Below are 17972 nucleotides of genomic sequence, written 5' to 3' on the forward strand. Positions count from 1 at the left end.
CTGTGGTCTGTGTTTATGCAGGACATTGAACTGGGTGATCACAGTGATGCCTTCTGGACTTAAAAATCTATGAATCAGTCTGTCTGCACCGTGAATGGAACAGCAGATAATGAAAATCAGAGACATTTTATGATTATTCTTTAGACTATTATTGCAGTAGTGCTTAAAGGGCCACAACCAAGTTGGGCCACGTAGACTCAAATAGAACACTGCTAGTTGCAGTTGCCCCGGGCTCTTCTTGAGCCCTGTACAGCTGTTCAAAGCATAACACATCTTAAAATCTGTCTAGATACTTATCCAGTTTAGAATAAACCCTATTGATCTAGTGGTTGGGTGTGAAATGTTGGAAACTATCCATTTCAGCAGAATTTTATCTGTCATGTTAAAAAAAAAAAATGCTAGCCCTGGGGGTGGAAAAATAAATTTCCAAATATAAATCAATACAGTGATGCCTTCCTGAACCTCAGACAGTTCCAGTAGCTCTGCTGCTGCTCTGAGTTTTCCCAATCAGCAGCAGAATTAACTGACACAAATCTGGTCAGTGTCACAGTGGCATTTCAGAAAATTAGGTGCTGCAATTAAACTAACCAGGATCATACCTGTTTCATTCTCCTACTGATAAGGAAGGTTACAGGCAACAGCAGAGGCAGACCTGCTGTAGCTGTCGATGGGGAAGGATGCTTGTCTCTGGAAAAGGTATAAAATAGTGGAGAATCCTCAGCAGCAGCAAACAGAGTCTGGGAGGGGTAGAGTAGCAGACCCAGCTTACAGGAGGTTCAAGAGAGGTGTTGCTTGGTGAAGGGCCGGAGGAGGAAGAGAACGCTTTCTCTGCCTAGTGGGTGTTTGAAAGAGATACCAGACACTTTACAGAACGTTTGTCTTTCAAACACTTCCTAGATCTGTTACTGTCTCAAACTGTGTGCGCTTTCTCACAATAGGCCCACAGTCTGTGTTCTATCATTCCGTTGAACACATAAAGCAGTTTGAGTTGAGAGCACTGCGAGAGAGCTCACAATGACATCCCTGTATCTCTTTGCACTCTTTCTTCCTACAGTCTCCTCAGCTGTTGTACCTGTCTTGAGAGTAGCTTTGTGGAAAGAACTGTCAAAAATAATTCTAGATACAGAGCCATTGCAAGAACTCAAAGCCGTGAAGTTGCAAGTTTTTTCCAAGCTGGTACAGTCTTCAGAAATTGAAGCACTAACTCATCTAATTGACCAGTTACCTGGAACTCTTGAGAGAGCAGAAAATTACGAGAGGTAGGCAAGTTCTATTTCCAGATTTTGCATTTTAAGTAATGTAATGCCTGGAATTGTCATTTTGTTGCATAAAACATTGTTATAGACACTGTACATGAACACACACACATGATCTACAATGATAGTCCCTGCTTCAAAGAACCTACTGTCTAAGTGTGATAGTATTTTTAAGCCTAGGTATCCTTCAATTTATGTAGATCATTTAAAAATATTTTTAAAAATCTCAAAAGTCCCCCAAAACTTTAAATAAAACATTCCTCATTCATGAAGATGTACAATGGTTCAGTGATATTAAATGTGTGTGGGGAAATATCAGGAATTCAAAGCCTGGTGTTTTCTCCATTTTAATTTAATTGGTGTGCTTTAGAAATAAACTGTTTATAGCACAGCAGAATAAAGCTACAACAGCCTCACATATCTTGCTGGGAAAGGGAGCCACAGCACAGATACTCATATTAAGTTTTATTTAAACTTTGGGGAACTTTGGAGCCATTTTTAAAGTTAACATTCAATAGCATAATAAACATAGTGACAAAAAATATTGTAAGGACTTATGCGTTAAGGTCTGGTAGTACTTAGCTGGGACCAGTAAAAATACTTTCCTGACCAGTACACTTCCACAAGCTCTGTTCTTGGGCAAGTGATCGAAACATTTTCTATCCTGCTTAAGCTGATGGCTGGGTTTATAACAGATGTGACAGTACTTCTCTCTGGGGGAACATGAGGGAAGAACTGGCCATGTAAATTCCTAGGTGACTAACTTATTACATGGTTATCATGAGCTTTAGAAGAGAGTGATTCTTTGGTCATCTGGGGCTTAGGTGTCCCTATGCATAAAATCAAATGATTACAAATATGTGGAGAAAATCAGGGTAAAATTAACACAAACAAAAACATTCTTCTAACATTTGAATTTTCTGCAGTTGGATTGTGGCAGATTCCATATCGAGAGTGCTGGAGAACTCTGCTGAGGAGTTGCACTCCTGGAAGAAAAGCCTCTTGGCAGCCTGTATAAAGTGGTTAATCACCACATATAACATCAGTAAAGAACAAGAAAACAACCAAGGAACAGAGAGTTCCATGCTGTTGAGGCTAGAAGAGTTATTGGTGAGACTCCTTTCCATTTGCTTTAATCTAAACCTTGATTGTATGGACTTTTCTTACTGCAGTAGAACATTTATTGTGCTTTTATATTTTATATTATGTAAATGAAGTTGTTGCACTTGGTTTCTTTGGTATTTTGTGTGCAGCTTGTACAGTATGTAACTGGCCTTGCAAGATCCTAATGCAAAAGAATTTTGGGTCTTGTTGGGAGAAGTGCTGGACACTTGCAATTACCATTGAAGTTAGTGGGATTTTGAGATGCTCAGTACCTCTCAAGATCAGTCCCTGATGGTATTTAAAAAGAGAGAGAGAGAGAGAGAAAATGCTGTAAAAGTAGAAGTGTTCTTACAAAGTGCATGAATCTGCTCCCACTGAAGTCAACGACAATCATCCAGTTGACTTCAGTGGCAGCCTGGTAAGTTCCTAATTATGTATTCCTTGGGCACCTCAGATTTTCTTTAGGTGTGTAAGGAATATAGGATCAGGTCCTAAATAGTAAAAGGAAAGGATGCTTTTACAGATACTGGGCTAACTGCCCCTGTTATCCCTTTGGTCTCTTTGTGTGCACTTCCTCTCAGGCCATCACCTTTCTCTTGAGGTGTAAATACACAATTCTCCCACTCTCAGACAGGGCTCTGGTACTAACGATGATTACCTCAGCAGGTCTGACTTGTGGTGGGCACCTGCAGTGCACTTCTCTCTAGGAGCTATGACCCATGCTACCTTGTGATTGGACAGCTTTATTAAGCAAAGTATTGTTTATTTAGAACTACAGCATTTCAGAGAAAAAGATCTTAAAACATGCATATCTAGCTTACCAGGTGTCAATCCAACTTCCACTTGGGATCCTGGTAGGCCTAAACTTCCTACAGACACCCCCAGAGCCCTCGGGGCAAGTGGCATAATCTGTTCTCTTAACCCCCAAACTAGTTCTTCTCTCTACTTCAGGGACAAAGTCTTGAAATCCTGTTACATTTTTGTCCTCCTGCCCTTTGCAGGCAACATGTAACTTTTTAACTGTTAGCTACCAGCACTGGCAAAACAAGACTTGCAACTTAGTTGAATGTAGCCTCCGGGAAACTAATAGCTTTCCCCATTGTCTTTCAAGTGTGTGCTGGAATGTTCTTATCCAGGAGCTATTGTCGTCTTCCTGGAGACAGCTCCCATTGACTTAAAGCAATACGGGCATATAATAAACATTCCACTAACCCAGCATAGTTCTAAACTGTATCTGTATGACTGTCACACATGGTATTCATTAAAATTATTACATAGCTGCTCCATGTCCACTGTAGATCCCACCTAAAGGTTTTCCACAACTGATCTACAGATAAACTCAAATGTACTGTATCTTTGTAATGTTCTGTTACCTAAATTGACTAAAGATCCCTCCTCCCCCTGCAAAATGAAGTGTTAGTTCATAACAGTAGTAAATATGGGTACTGCATTACAGTGGTGGGCTGCTACATTAACACAAGCTAGAAACTTCTGTTCTAAGGAAGTCAGAATTGCTGCTGTCTCATATTAGCCAATGTGATTTGGATTATGCTTCTGTTTGTAGGGCCCGGTTATATTGCACGTATTGTAACATCTCACCTATTCCTTCTTGCTGAGCTGTAAAAAAAAATAAGGGCCCAGTTCTAAGAGGTGATGAACACCCTCAAATCCCACGCATCAGCGGGAAAGGAGAGCACCTCGCACCTCACAGCATCAGCCCTTTATTCTTTTGGGTCCCAGGGAGAAGGAATAGGTGAGAGGAGGTTCTGATACTTGCAGTGTAATTAGGCAAGGGAACATATAACTTAAAACGAAAGGTGTGATTAATATTTGAAGTGCTGTGGTATGAAAAATTCCTTTGCAGCTGAAGATGGAATACCCTGTAGTCTTCCCCCTCCACCCCTGACACGGAGTTTCTTTCTGGAAGAAGTTGGCTGCAGATGCCATGTTGTCCCAACTTCATATCTGTAATTTTGCTTTAAAAATGTTTTGCTTTTACATTATTGCATTTCTCAGGGAAATAGTTCTGAGTCTTTGAAATTTTGTGTTTATCTAAAGCAGGGATCAGCAACTTTTGGCACGTGGCCCATCAGGGAAATCCACTGGCGGGCCAGGACAGTTTGTTTACCTGCAGCGTCCGCAGGTTTGGCCGATTGCAGCTCCCACTGGCTGCTATTCACTGTTCCAGGCCAATGGGGGCTGCGGGAAGCGGCAGCCAGCACATAGCTTCCCGTAGCCCCCATTGGCCTGGAACGGCGAACCACGGCCAATGGGAGCTACGATCGGCTGAACCTGTGGATGCTGCAGGTAAACAACCCATCCCAGCCCACCAGCGGGTTTCCCTGATGGGCCGCGTGCCAAAGGTTGCCGATCCCTGATCTAAAGTAACAGCATAGGCTATGTCTACACTGGCACTTTTGTCGGTAAAACTTCTGTTGGTCAAGGGTGTGAAAAAAAACCCACCCCTGTGCTGGTGTGGACAGCACTATGTTGGCAGGAAACGCTCTCCTGCTGACATAGCTACCGCCACTCCTTAGGAGTGGTTTAATTATGCCAGCAGTAGAGCTCTCTCCCACCGGCACAGAGCAGCTACATGGGAGACCTTACAGTGGCTCAACTATGCTGCTGCAAGGTCCGTAGTGTAGACATAGCCTTAGACCATTGCTTGAGAAACATGGGAAGACTAGCGAGTACCAGATAGTAAAAAAGGCATTAAGGCTTGACATAAGCAGAACAGTTGTATTTTGCTTTTGGTACTTTTTAAACCCTTGAAACTGGTTGGACTCTGCTATCGTGGCTCCAAAGTGTTCAACAGAAAATTGAGGTCTTGATGTTCTATGGAAACTTTGCTCTGCTTCATATTGAATGTTACATATCACTACTTGTTGTTTACTACCCATACAGCATTTTGTTAATGAAGTGGTTCCGGCTGACTGGCACAGTCTTGTGAAAATGGGACTTAAGTAAGTAATTTTGTATTGCTGTTGAGATGGAGCAAAGATGGAATAGGCACTCTGTAATGTTTGCTGGGCCACATCCTATCAGTTATGGCCTAATCCTACAGTGTACTAAGCACATCCTAAAAAGTACTAAGTGCCCTCAACTTCTACAGAAATCAGTGGGACTTGAGGATGACAGTCACTTTTTAGGATTAGCCCCATTGATAGGCACAATCTCCATTCACTTCAGTACAACTCCATTGACTTCATGTACAACTGAGGCCAGACTTGGCCTTCAGTTAGTGTGGGGTAGCAAATTACTGGAACTGCTCCTACTTTCTTAGTTAAACTAGTGTAACCCATGATTTTTAATTTAAAATATTCCTTGTTTACTCTGGTATGAAGTCAGGATTAGGCACTTTCCCTTTACCAATGAAAAAGAGAAATGAGAAGAAATAAATAGTTTGGGGGAGTCTTCTTACCTTATGTGGAAATAGAAATGTAGGGCTGAGGGATTACTATCAAATGAAGGTTTTAATATAAAATTTGTGAAATGCTAACCTGTAGTAAAGCCTGTAGAGCAGATTGCTGTTCTGGCTGAAATAGTCCTTTCTTCTGAAGTTTAAGATGTGGCTAGTTCACAAACTGAATGAAATATTGGGCTATGTTTTTTTATTTGCTTTCTATGCTGTGTTTCACTATTTTGAATAGCAAATTTGCCTTTGGTTGAAATCTGAGTTTCCTCTGATCGTTGTTTTTGAAGGTATCGCTACAGAGACCATGGATTTCTGAAAACTCTTAATGCTGCTGTGCAATTGTTGTACACAAAAGAGAGCCCGCTTAGTCAGAGATTAGTCAAGCTCTCCAGGCTTTACATGATGATCACGCAGCACTCTTTATTTTTGTCAATCATGCTGAGGTCAAGAGAAGAAGATAACACGAAGATTCAGACAAGAGGTATCTCTCTTTCTTTTCTTCAGCTATATATAGTAATAGTGTCTTGTCAGTGTTGTTTTCCATCCATCCAGTTACCTACTCATCTACATATTTACCAAGCTACTAAAATAACTCCCAAATTGTTATTACCATTTCATTTCAAAGCCTGCCTGCTCTCCTCTGCTTGAATTTAAATGTTGTATTTTTCCTCATGAATGCCAGTTTTAAACATTAATATCTTTTAAAAGCATTCTTCGGTATTATTTCTTACTGATGAAGACTTGGGGTGAAATCCTGGCTTCACTGGAGTCACTGGAAGTTTGCCATTGATTTCAGTAGGACCAGAATTTTGACCTTGATGTAGATTAGATCAAGGAGGTAGAAATATTATTTGGCTAAGTATTTATTTAAGCAATTGCTTACATAAGAGACGTTAATTTAAAAATAGGTATCTGTGTTGATATAGAGGATTTAATATTGCTCTTTGCTGGTTGTATTTCAATTTTTAATTTCTTAGCTTGTGTATTTGATAGAACAATCCTCCTATGAGGAATCTAGTTCAGTCCTAACCTGAAGGAGGTAGCAAGGTCTAATGGATAGAGTATTGGGCTGGGAGTCAGGAGTCCTGGGTTCTATCCTTGGCATTGCAGCTGAGTTGCTCTGTGACCTTGGGCAAATCACTTACCTGCTCTGCCCTTCAGTTTCTCCAACTGTAAAATGGGAATAACATGTAGCTGCCCTTTTTAAAGAACTTTGAGATAAATTGATAAAAATTGCTATGTATGAGATGATGATGAAATTCTAAGTAGAACAGGTTGATGACAAATGTGTACTGCCAACACTGATAGTCATGAGCAAAATCTAGACAAACTTCAAGGCTTTTAAATGCCTGACAAGATGAGAAAGCTCCAGTGATGCAGTAGGAGGAAGGGATTGCCTATATTTTTCATGAAAGTATATCCGTTATTCCATGCATTTGTCAGTTAGACAGTATTTCCATAGGACAAGGAGACTGGCTCTTTCAAAAAAGCTAGCCTCAATAATTCAGAAGTTTACTGTCATGAGTTCATTCATCTATACCTCTATCTTTCTCTAACTCTCATGAAGAGGTTGTTACTGTTTTGCTTTGATTTATGATGTGGATGGCAGGTAGGGGAGAAAGGATGGGCTTTTGGCTCAGGCAATGGACTGCAACTCAAAACATGTGGGTCCAATTCCCAGCTTTGCCTCTGACTTCCTGTTTGTCCTTGGGCAAGTTTGTCCTTAATTTATTTGGGCATTAGCTCCTCATCTGTAAAATGGGGATGGTAACACTTCTGTATGTCACAGGATAAATTCACTAAAATTTGTTATCCAATCAGATCTTGCAGTGATGGAGTCTGTGTAAATACCTAGATAGGATGGTAAATACCAGGCTGGCTTCTACAGAGGTTGTTCAAGTTGAAGCTACTGTATCCTATGTGGCCTACAGCACTGATAGAGAAATGTTTTGCCTATGTTGTGTCACAAGTGTAAATATTAATGCAAAGTCTTAAGGTGTTTGTTTAAATGTTCTCTCTCTGGCTACCATCTGATAGAGAATGCAAAAACTAAAAATAAAATTTCGTATTTGTTTCAGAGGCATTAGTGGATGTATTGTCAACTATAGTGAAACTCGATCCCTCAGTCTGTGAGAGCAGCCACTTTGCTGTGTTACTAGGATCCTATGGTGCAACACTGAGTGGTGTCGGTAAGTGTATTGGACTGTTAAAGATATTTTCTATTGGATCTTTTTTTAAAATTCTTAATGTATGTCTTACTGATTTTTTTAGATCAGAAAATATTACTGCTTCTTCAGTTATATGAGAAGAATGATCTAAGTCTTATCAACTTTAGGTAAGTTGATTGCCGCCTTTTGTTTTGCTAGCATATGTGCTATATAAGCAATCTGAAAGTTAATATACACTTGGCACCTTTTTTTTAATTGAGGACCAAAACTCAGGATGGGAATAAATTGATGTTGGTGCACGGTGCTGGATTAATAGAACCTGGGCACTATTCACAGAGCAGGTGCAGAACAGCATTTCAGCTCCCCCTCGTGCCACTACACTGGTGTAGAGAGGACCACACTGGGGGGTGAAAGGATTGCTTTGTCTCCCAGTTCTTTTAGTCCTTGGTCTGCTGCTCAGCCAGCCCACTTTGCAGTTATAATGGCTCTGCTGCCTTTAGCATTTTGCTGCTTATTCATTCTGTTTATTTTCAATGCACCTTTCTATCATTTCACCTGCATAAGCATTGCTAACAAAGTGCATACAAAGTACAGATTCAACCTATGTCCAGCCCCCTCGCCTCCCATCTCCAACAAACTAAGGGCTTGTCTATACTTGAAATGCTACAGCGGCACAGCTGCAACACTTCAGTGTAGACGCTACCTAATCTGACAGGAGGGGCTCTCCTGTCTCTGTGGCTACTCCGTCTCCCTGAGAGGGGTGGTAGCTACGTCGATGGGAAGAATTCTTCTGTCAACCTAGCACTGTCTACACAGAGGGGTTAGGTTGGTTTAACTACGTCGCTCACGTTTGTGGATTTTTCACACCCCTGAGCGATGTATCTGGGTCAGCCTAACATTTTAGTGTAGACCAAGTCAAAGACTCTCCTTTTTCTCACCTACTCTACCCCATCCCACCCATGGAAAAGCCTGTGGGAACAGATAAGCCTTGTCACCTGTCCTGAGGGTCAGCATATTTGAACTCAGGTGAAGTAAGGACAGAAGTTCCAGAGTCAAGGACCCTGCCACTAGTCTCCTGCCTGTCAGCTGCTGTGTTATCACAGGGGCAAAGAGTGGCCTCTAAGGTACCTAGTACTGTAAACCATCTAGATCATTATAGGTGAGAAACAACACTTTAATATTGCACTCTGAAGTAAATTGGTAGTCAGACACTTAGATAGACATGGTCCCTGCCCCGGCATGCAGGAAAGACAGACCAATGCAAGGAACATGCTTGAGAGTGGGATTCAGCAGAGTCATAGTCAATCATTGATGGGAGCCTGAATAGCTTGTAAGCGATTAGTGGCATTGTCTTTGTCGTCTTATGACTTCATAAAGTGCCTAGCGCATTGTAGGCCCTATCTAAATAATAATAAGCCACAGCACAATAAGTGGATTTCTAAGGAGAGGGTGGAAGGGCTTGGTTAAGGGGGTCATGGAGGCATTTTGGTGCTGGCTTGAAAAAACTAATTGAACTCCAAGACATTCTGGGGTTTGTATAGTTTGATCAAGTCTCGGTCAGTGTGTGAGGAGGTGGTGGTGGTAGGCACTGACACAGTCAATAAATCAGTCTCCTGAGGCATGTACAGACTTTGATTTGTAGGCTGGGAAGTGGCTAAAGGGACACCATCAGGCTGAATTTCGAAAGCCTTTGGATGGATGAGAAAGGTGTTGCCAGGGAAACAGATTCTAGTTTCAAGTTTCCACAGGATAATAAGTACAAGTGAGGGGAAAATTTAAATACTAAGTTATATCCTTTATAAATTGAATCCATCTCCATAATTGCCTTTCTCTCCATGCTAATTATCTGTTAACTAAGGGCTTACTTTTAACAATATTTAAGGATACTGTTGTGGGGACCGGCAGCTGTGGAACATCACAAGACTTGCAAGAGTCTGGGGAAGTCACTATGGCAGCAGCCAAGCATGGAGGAAACTTTGTGTCTGCTAGATAAAGAGAAGATGATGAAGACTATCTTACATTTCCCTCAGCATCGCCGTCTCCTGCCACCAGAGGTGCTTTGGATCAACTATTGATTATTCTCTTTTGATGTGGAAAAGCCCCTTTCCTTTTAGTAATTTATTAATCGTGCTGTTGTTAATGTGATGTAGTCCACTGTTTTGCATTGAGAAATATGTAACAAGGTGGCTAAGATTAATTAGCTGGTATCATTTCACAGAACATGTTTTTACTGTTCTGTTTCCAACTGTGCCAGTATTTTTTTTTTTTTCCCAGATTAATTTCAGTGTAGGACCACATCTTGCCTATAATTAAAGCTATGCAACACCACTGAATTTAATGAGGCTGCCAAAGTATAACCGAGATCAGAATTTGGCATTTAGTGTCTCACCACATTTGACTGTCTAAACCACATCTGTGCATCGGCACAGTTGCACTGGGTTCTCTCGTTTAGTCTCTCGCATAGTTTGCTAGCTCTGCTCATATTGGTCAAGGACAAACATACTGGAACCGTGGCAGCAATAGCCATATTTAAACACAGCAGTGATTAAGCATGATTCCATGCCTTGTATTTGCAGGGCTTTAATGTGAGCTGCCATGATGATATTGTCAGGGCAGTTTGAAATCAAGCTGATTTAAATTCAAGTAGTAGCTCTCTATTTTGGATTTTGTTTCAGGAAGGACAAGTGCCATTGTATAGAGATAAAAGTGAGAAGGATCTTGATGATTTCTACGACCCCTGTTTTCTACTTCAGCTCTTCAGTGAATTGACCAGACCAGGTAAAGTATATATTCATCTCACATTTTAGGCCCAACTGTCAGGAACTGCAAACATACATCTGAACGAAGAATTCAATATTATTACAAAGAAAGAGTTTACACCATATTTGAGAGGAGAGAGATTATGATATTTGCACTTGCTCAATATTGCTTTTCTACTTTAATATGACACAATTTCCCTGTACACCCAACTGCTATACTGCAGAAAGGGCTTTGTGTCTGTTTATAAAATGTTTAAAGATCAAAGTGAGACATTTATCACAGTGAATTTACCAACCACTTCTCTCCTATGTCCACCATGATGTTCTTTTCTGGGTAAACTTTGGATTGCTATAGCTGGCTTTTGTTTGCTGTAGCAATAACATCTTCTCAAACAAAAGGCAATCTGATAATATAATTGCTTTGAAAGGTAGAATAAAAAGTGCAGATGAAGAGAGAGGAAATATAAACCTGAGGAGTACAGTATCTGTGTAGGTGGAAACGAGGGAGGGGTTGCTGTTTTAAGTTGGTGTTGCAAATTGACCAATATGCTTTTGACAGTAATAAAAATATAGAGTGTCATCCTGTGTATATTTTAAAAAAAAAATTAAGCTATAGAAATTCAGGATGCCCCTTGTGTTCTAACAGGATCAGTGTTAGATGGCCTCGTATTTTTGGCTGTTATTGACTAACAGGTGGGATTTGAAAAATGCCTGTGTGACTTAGGATCCCAAGTCCCAATATATTCCTAAGTCACTTGAGCCTTTTTTGAAAATATCACCCCTACTGTTTTGTGCCTGCTCCCTGCACTTGCTGTACAGCATCATGTGCACAGATGTTATGTAGTGTATCGGTACATATTTATAAACCTACAAATGATTACTGCTTGCTGAGTAAAGGCCTTGAATTGTGCAAGTACTCAGTTCTCTCTAACTTTAGATCTGATAAACATCTTATCAAAAGCTTTCCGACTGTGGTTCCCAAGGTTCTTTAAACAAACTGGATGTCATACATACATTTAACTTTTTTTTTTTTTCAATAGCTTGTTATTTCACATCAATTTCTTGATTGCCTTTTCCAAGGGCAGCTTGGTTGAAAATATTTCCATGCCATGCGTGCAGTGGAAGAGGAGTTTCTAGATAAATCCTTATATGAGTTACATAGATTATACCCTTGAAATAAGGTTTTATTGTGGGACATGAACATGGGAAATTATCTTTTGTTGTTCATATATGACAGAAGTGCCCAGAGACTCCACTCTGAATTGGGGCCCCATTGTGCTAGACTATGCACAGGCATATAGTGAGGTGCAGTCCCTACTCTAAAGAGCTTCTGGCCTCGCATTTGCACTTCAGGCAAGAACTCTGGATCAGCCACTGCTAAGGGGTGGATAGAGAACCCTTCACAGACTGGTTGGCTTCAGATCATTCTTCTGAAGTGTGTGTTAAACGCACCAGGAAAAGTTCCTTTCCTTGGGCTCTACAGGCACCCTGCAACCCAGCCCAAGTAAGCACAGCACATAGCCACTGTACCCCAGGAAGAGGGCAGAGAACAGACTGTGAGTGAGAATCGAGCAGGGAAGGAAGTGCTGCCAGCTATCTTCTGGCGCCCCTGGTGCTGAGGGAGAGGGGGGAAGAGCCAAAGGTCCTCCAATTTCCTCAGAACCTCTGTGAGAGCAACCTGGCCGCAGCTGCTGTTCCTGCCCTGCACAGACTCTGAAGATGTGGACATCCCATGCGGAGGAGTTGGGAGCATGAAGAGCCCCCTCTGCACAGCTGTGCATCCAGGATCATGACTGAGCCCCTTATGAGGGGGAAGACTGAGGCATTTTGAGTACTGCCAATTCAATATGATGGATCTAACTTAGCCAGGAGGCTCGTGGGGAAATGTACAGGAATTGTTAGTGCTGAGAACAGCTGTTGACTCTCTCCAGCAGATGGTTTTGAAATGCGTTTCCAGTGGTGCTGTTGCACAGGTTGTTACCCTGTCATGTGGGATAGAGCTGGCCAGGGTGCAGAGTGGGGCGGGGCAGATTCTACCATTGGCTGTCCCACCTTCAGCAGAGCTATGTGAGCCGAGAGACATGCTAGCCAAGAGGCAGAGATAGGGTGTTCTGGCAGCTGAGGAGGGAATGAGCACAGCTGTTGGGATGGGGACATAGATAATCTGTGATTTTTGGGGGCGAGGAGGAGGAATTGCCATGGCAAATATAAACCTTTAGTGATCAAAGGGCTAGGAACGTACTTGGTTTAGAGGGAGAGCAGAGCTGGTAAACATTCACTAAAAGTTTCATAGGGGTTATAACCTATGTGGATGTTGCCACTAAGTAAAAAAACATTTGTTATTCAGCTGGGAAAAAAATACTCCTATGCCTCTGTTTCTCCTCGAAGATTAGCATAGACAACAAGCCTGGAGTGTTTACATCAAGTTGATGTGGAGTTATGAGTGGATAGAAATGCCACCACTTTTTCAAAACCTCATTAAAAACGTCTTGATTAACCTCAAAAATCCCTTAAAAAAATTCAGCCCCAGGTGGGGCGGAACTACACAAGAGAAATTTTATGCAGAAGGTAGGCTTATTCAGAAAGTTAAAGGGGGCGTAAATTGGGTTTAAATTAGAAAGTGCCCTACATGTTAAAATCACTAATGGGCCTATATTGTAATTCAAACTAGTAAACTAGATTCTGTGCCCACGGCTAGTAGCTTAAGAGGGAGGATCCATGTCTTATTCTGGTATCCTTTTCAGTAAAAGGATGCTTTTCTTGGAGGTGCTTTTACTCACCCCACTGTTTCTTCGTTCAGACGCAGGATATGGGGCGTGCCCAAGAGGTTTGCTTTTTCCCTACAGTTAACATTAATCAAACATTGAGCTCCATAGAGTCTTCCCAGAACTTACTCGTAACTTTACATGGTCTTCCACTTACAGCAATGTCCTTCCCAAATAATGAGCACTGGATTGTGTCCTGCTGCTCTGTGTGCAAGAGGGGCTTGGCACAAGGAGCCTCCATCTCCTCGTGCAGCCTTGGGGCACAGATTGTGTCCCTGCATGTAGGAACTGCTGGACTGCTCTCTCTGCACGCTCTGAAGTACATGACACTCCGAAATGAGCAGGGCCATGGCCCAAACTGCCCCCTTTCCCGCCCCGCCCCCCATGTCAGAAAAACTTTCTGAAACTCCCCCTTGAGCAAGGCAGCTCTGTGCTAACTCTAACTCGAAGCTGTGCCATAAAGGGACAACTGCCCTGAACGTGCTACAATGAGTACATCATTCCAAAAATGACAAAATCTACAGAGGTACAGCAGATTGCAAGGATTGAAATCTAAATAAGGCAATTTGAAAATGTAATACCTCTTGATTTTGGGGGTGCACTCTTATGGATAGGTGCCCATAAACACTGAAACACTGTTATATACTTGTTGCACAAGGCTACAATTCCTAGCTACAGAGTTGAAGCCCAATTCAAGACCCACTGAAATCAATGGCGATCAAAAGAAGAGAAAAGATAGCAAGAGATAGAAAAGGGCTGGGCAAGAGTTGGTTTATTAGTTAAATTCTGCCCCTGTTCTTTGAATTATTCTATAGCCTGGTCTTCCTTACAGTTGCTGTTTGGCAAGCTAAGAATCGTGAGCTGAACAAGCCACTCTACCTGATCCCAGGCTCGGCCAGCTTCGTGCACCAGGCAGAATTCTTTGAGTTGTCTTTGAAGATGAGCTTTGGTGCATCACTGCACACCAGGAACTGGCCAACATGACTTCAGGGAAACTAAAATGTTCCTGTTTAGATGGATGTGTGTGTGCAGAATGCCCCTTCCTAACTTGCTGAGTGGATTGTTCACCATGCATTGCTACAGTCAATTAAATGTACAGTTTCTAGTTCATCTTTCAGAAATTATGTTTTTAAATGAAGTTAATGTGAAGAATTGCATTGCCACATGTCCTTTGTAGTGTTGCTTTTACAAATGTTAACTTATTTCCTTTCCACAGAGTGTGTAGTGGCATGCCATACATTTGTGGAAGTGAATGCTTTGGGCCTAACAGTAGCTGCCCTTAGCAGCTATGATTCCAATATGCGAGCAGCAGCGTATTATATTCTGGGTTCCTTTCGTTCTCACCTGGAAGGAGCTCGCTTTCGAGAACAGAGACAGGTACAAATGTTCTAGATTTAATTTATCCATGATATTAGAACCTGCTGTGGTAGGCACATTAGGGCAAATTCATTCCTCGAAGGGACCCATTCACCAGCCTCTACTTTCCACTTGCCCTTGGGTGGGTGAGTAAACTGGTTTCTCAAGCCCTGATTCAGTGTGTAGTATTATTAGTCTGTCCTCAAAGATGGGATTGTGTTTCTCGCACACTTTCACTTGTCCCAGAGTTAGCAATTGCCATCTATAGAAATGTGTACTTCAGAGTTGACTGAATTCATATAATGTTTTTTTAAAAGATCTGTTATCCGCTTTCCTATTCTATTTTCTTTGTTCTATGTTTATTATGATTAGTGAGCTTCAAAAAAAACCAAAAACCATTTGGAATTCTTAGAACAGTCATTCTGCTGGGATTGTGGCTTGATTTTTTTACTTGTAAAATACAGTTAAGGCCTATTTTCTCACGCTCCCATTGAGGAACGTCCTGCTGTATTAGCTGGTGATGAGTAATACTAGAGCTTTCTTTTCCTTTTTCTTGTGCTACAGCTGCTCTATGTTATGGATGTTGTGCAAAATGGAATCAGACAACCGAATCTCAGGTTTACTTTCTCTTTGACCCTCTTCGTTGCTAGAGTGGTGCAGCAAATGCTGAAGCCAGGTATTGTAGATTAAATTGTGTGTTCTGTGGCTTAGCTTCTGGGGCTAAAGCAGGGAAAACAACGCTGCATAGAACGATTAGCTTCAGTGACACTGTAGAATCAAAGCATACGGATAAACATAGAAACCATGAGACATGCTATAGCACGGTTGCCACTCCAGCGTTTCCCCTGGAAGCCAGATGTAGTGATGCTGCAACTCTACCGCAGGTTCCTCCACTGTCCTTTTACCAGCTCCAGTTGTGGGCGTGGCCTGGCCCGACCACTTTACAGAGTTCGGCTCCTTGCAGTGCCTTAGAGACTCTTACAGAAATGCCAACACAACTGTATAGCCCAGCCAAGCTCAACAGGCCACCTCTTCCTCACAGGCACACCTCATCAGCTACAGATTTTGAGGGACAGGCTCCTGAGTCCCAAACAGCCACTGTCCAGGGGCTGGCGCTCTTCTTGCCTCACTCAGGGACAGAGGTGGTGCTAGGCATTTGGGAGCCCTAAACAGGAATATTCTCCTCTTCCCCAACACATGCTAAAAAAGCAGATGGGGGTCCCCTTGAGCTGCTTGGGGCTCTAAGCAATTGCTTAGTCTGCTAATGCCTAGCACCGGCTCCGCTCAGGGGTTCAAGCATGCAGGTCATCACAGTTCCTATCTTCAGTCAGGCTTCTTGTCATCCACAGGACAGCCTGTCTGCTGTACTCCCTCCACACCAGCCTCCAGCTGCTAGACTTCCCTCTTTAAACTTCTCTTTCAGGCTTAACAGCCAACCCTGATGTAGCAGAGTTTGACTAATTAAGCCTCAAATTGCTGCTTAATCCTTTCCAGTCAGGGACAGAGTTTATGCACCCTATCACGCAGGCCTTCAAATGTTTTGAGGAAAAACCTTCATTAGAATCTAAATCTTGTGCCCTGACTTACTGGAGGAGTGGAAAGTGTCGTGCCTTGTGTGCAAGTGGTTGCCAGTTCAGATCCCGTCTAATCTGTTGCAGAGGAGATGGATATTCTCTTCACAAATTTTGGGCTCAATTCAGGAATAATGGGGTGAAAATGAATGGCTTGTGTTATACAGGAGATTAGACAAGATGATCTAACGGTCTTTTCGGGATTTAGAATCTATGTGTGTATGCCTGACTTAGTCATGTGAATAGCCTGATCTCTGTGCAAGCCATGTGGGATATTTGCATGCTTAAATCCAGGCATTAATGCGTGCATCTCCAGATTTGGCCATAATACAAAAGTTAAAAAATGTGGTCTGTGGAGACCTGGTAATTTGTATGATGCTGGCTCTCCTCTGTGTTTACATCTAAAAATATAGGAAAATACTTTCCTTGTATTACTTTTCCATTTGGTTAGTTACTGTAATTGACACAAGAATGTTTATAGGATCATATATGGGAGGAGAGGTGGTCTATAGTATTGCAAGTAGGATCAGAGGTGTCCACTAAACAATCTCTTCTAGGCTGTGGTTCACACTGTGGAAAATGTTGGAGAATCCCTGCCCTAAATGGCTATTTTTTTCAAATATATAAAATGTGGAATAGCTGCATAATGTTTCAGTGAAGTGTTTCTTTGGTACCGATGTTTTCCTGTAAGTTAAAACCAATGATTGCATGGTCTGGAATTTGTCCATGATTCTGAGTTTGCTTTTCCTTTGACACTCTTCACTGTGCTTAGAATCCTGTATTTTTTATGAGATTCCCTGGGGCTTCTCTGTGAATATCACTGTGGGGTTTACTTTTAACTCTGTAGTAGATTTTTATTTCTGAGTGAAGGGTAACTTTGGAAGTATTGAGAATTGACCAACGTTAAATATTCATGTGATCATCTGCTTGGGGCATTCTCTGGTTGTGTATTTTTGTTTTAAGGAAAATTAAGGGTGATCAACAATACCTTTACTGTTACAGTATGAGAACATCATACTTGCCACAAGTGAAATATTTCTGACATCTACGGAGGCAATACAAGGTGTAGATCCCACTTCATCAGTGAGGTTGTGAATGTGCACACTTAAATTTTCCTCCTCAGAAATAACCACTGAAATCTGTTCACAGAGGAGCACATGTACACAAAGATAAATAAATTCCTTCTGTCACATCAGTATTTGGACTTGAAGAAAGTACCGGGATTTTATCAGCTTTTCTACAGCTTTGATTTTGAGGTAATGTGAGATTCATGTCCTGTATGTTTCATAAACCTTCAGAGAGCAATATATTGCCTGGCCTAGCTAGTATTATGACTTGAGGGTGTTAATGTCTAGCAATCAACCAAAAAATCCCAGAAATTTTCTACTCAACATTTGTAATTATTTACTGGCATTTTTGTTTCATTTTTATTTTCATATAAATATTTATTATCTCTATTGTGGTAGGGCCTAGTGGGCCCAATTAGATTCATAGATTCATAGATATTTAGGCCAGAAGGGACCATTATGATCATTATGACCATTATGATTAGGAATCAAGGCTCCATGGTGCCAGGCA

At 41.7% G+C, this 17972-nt stretch overlaps 1 protein-coding gene across 2 annotated transcripts in view; it reads left to right on the forward strand.

Annotated features, from left to right (window-relative positions):
- URB1 (URB1 ribosome biogenesis homolog) overlaps nt 1-17972 on the forward strand; it is a 71258-nt gene that overhangs the window by 41883 nt on the left and 11403 nt on the right. For both annotated transcript variants that reach the window (XM_073362312.1, XM_073362303.1), the window contains 11 exons: nt 1055-1259; nt 2183-2366; nt 5265-5323; nt 6063-6256; nt 7854-7964; nt 8047-8110; nt 9826-9997; nt 10619-10721; nt 14684-14844; nt 15388-15499; nt 17544-17650. In XM_073362312.1, coding sequence (XP_073218413.1) covers nt 1055-1259; nt 2183-2366; nt 5265-5323; nt 6063-6256; nt 7854-7964; nt 8047-8110; nt 9826-9997; nt 10619-10721; nt 14684-14844; nt 15388-15499; nt 17544-17650 — 1472 coding nt within the window. The remainder of the gene's footprint in view (nt 1-1054; nt 1260-2182; nt 2367-5264; nt 5324-6062; nt 6257-7853; nt 7965-8046; nt 8111-9825; nt 9998-10618; nt 10722-14683; nt 14845-15387; nt 15500-17543; nt 17651-17972) is intronic.

This window comes from Lepidochelys kempii, chromosome 1 (genome assembly GCF_965140265.1).
Source record: "Lepidochelys kempii isolate rLepKem1 chromosome 1, rLepKem1.hap2, whole genome shotgun sequence".
Classification (NCBI taxonomy): domain Eukaryota; kingdom Metazoa; phylum Chordata; order Testudines; family Cheloniidae; genus Lepidochelys; species Lepidochelys kempii.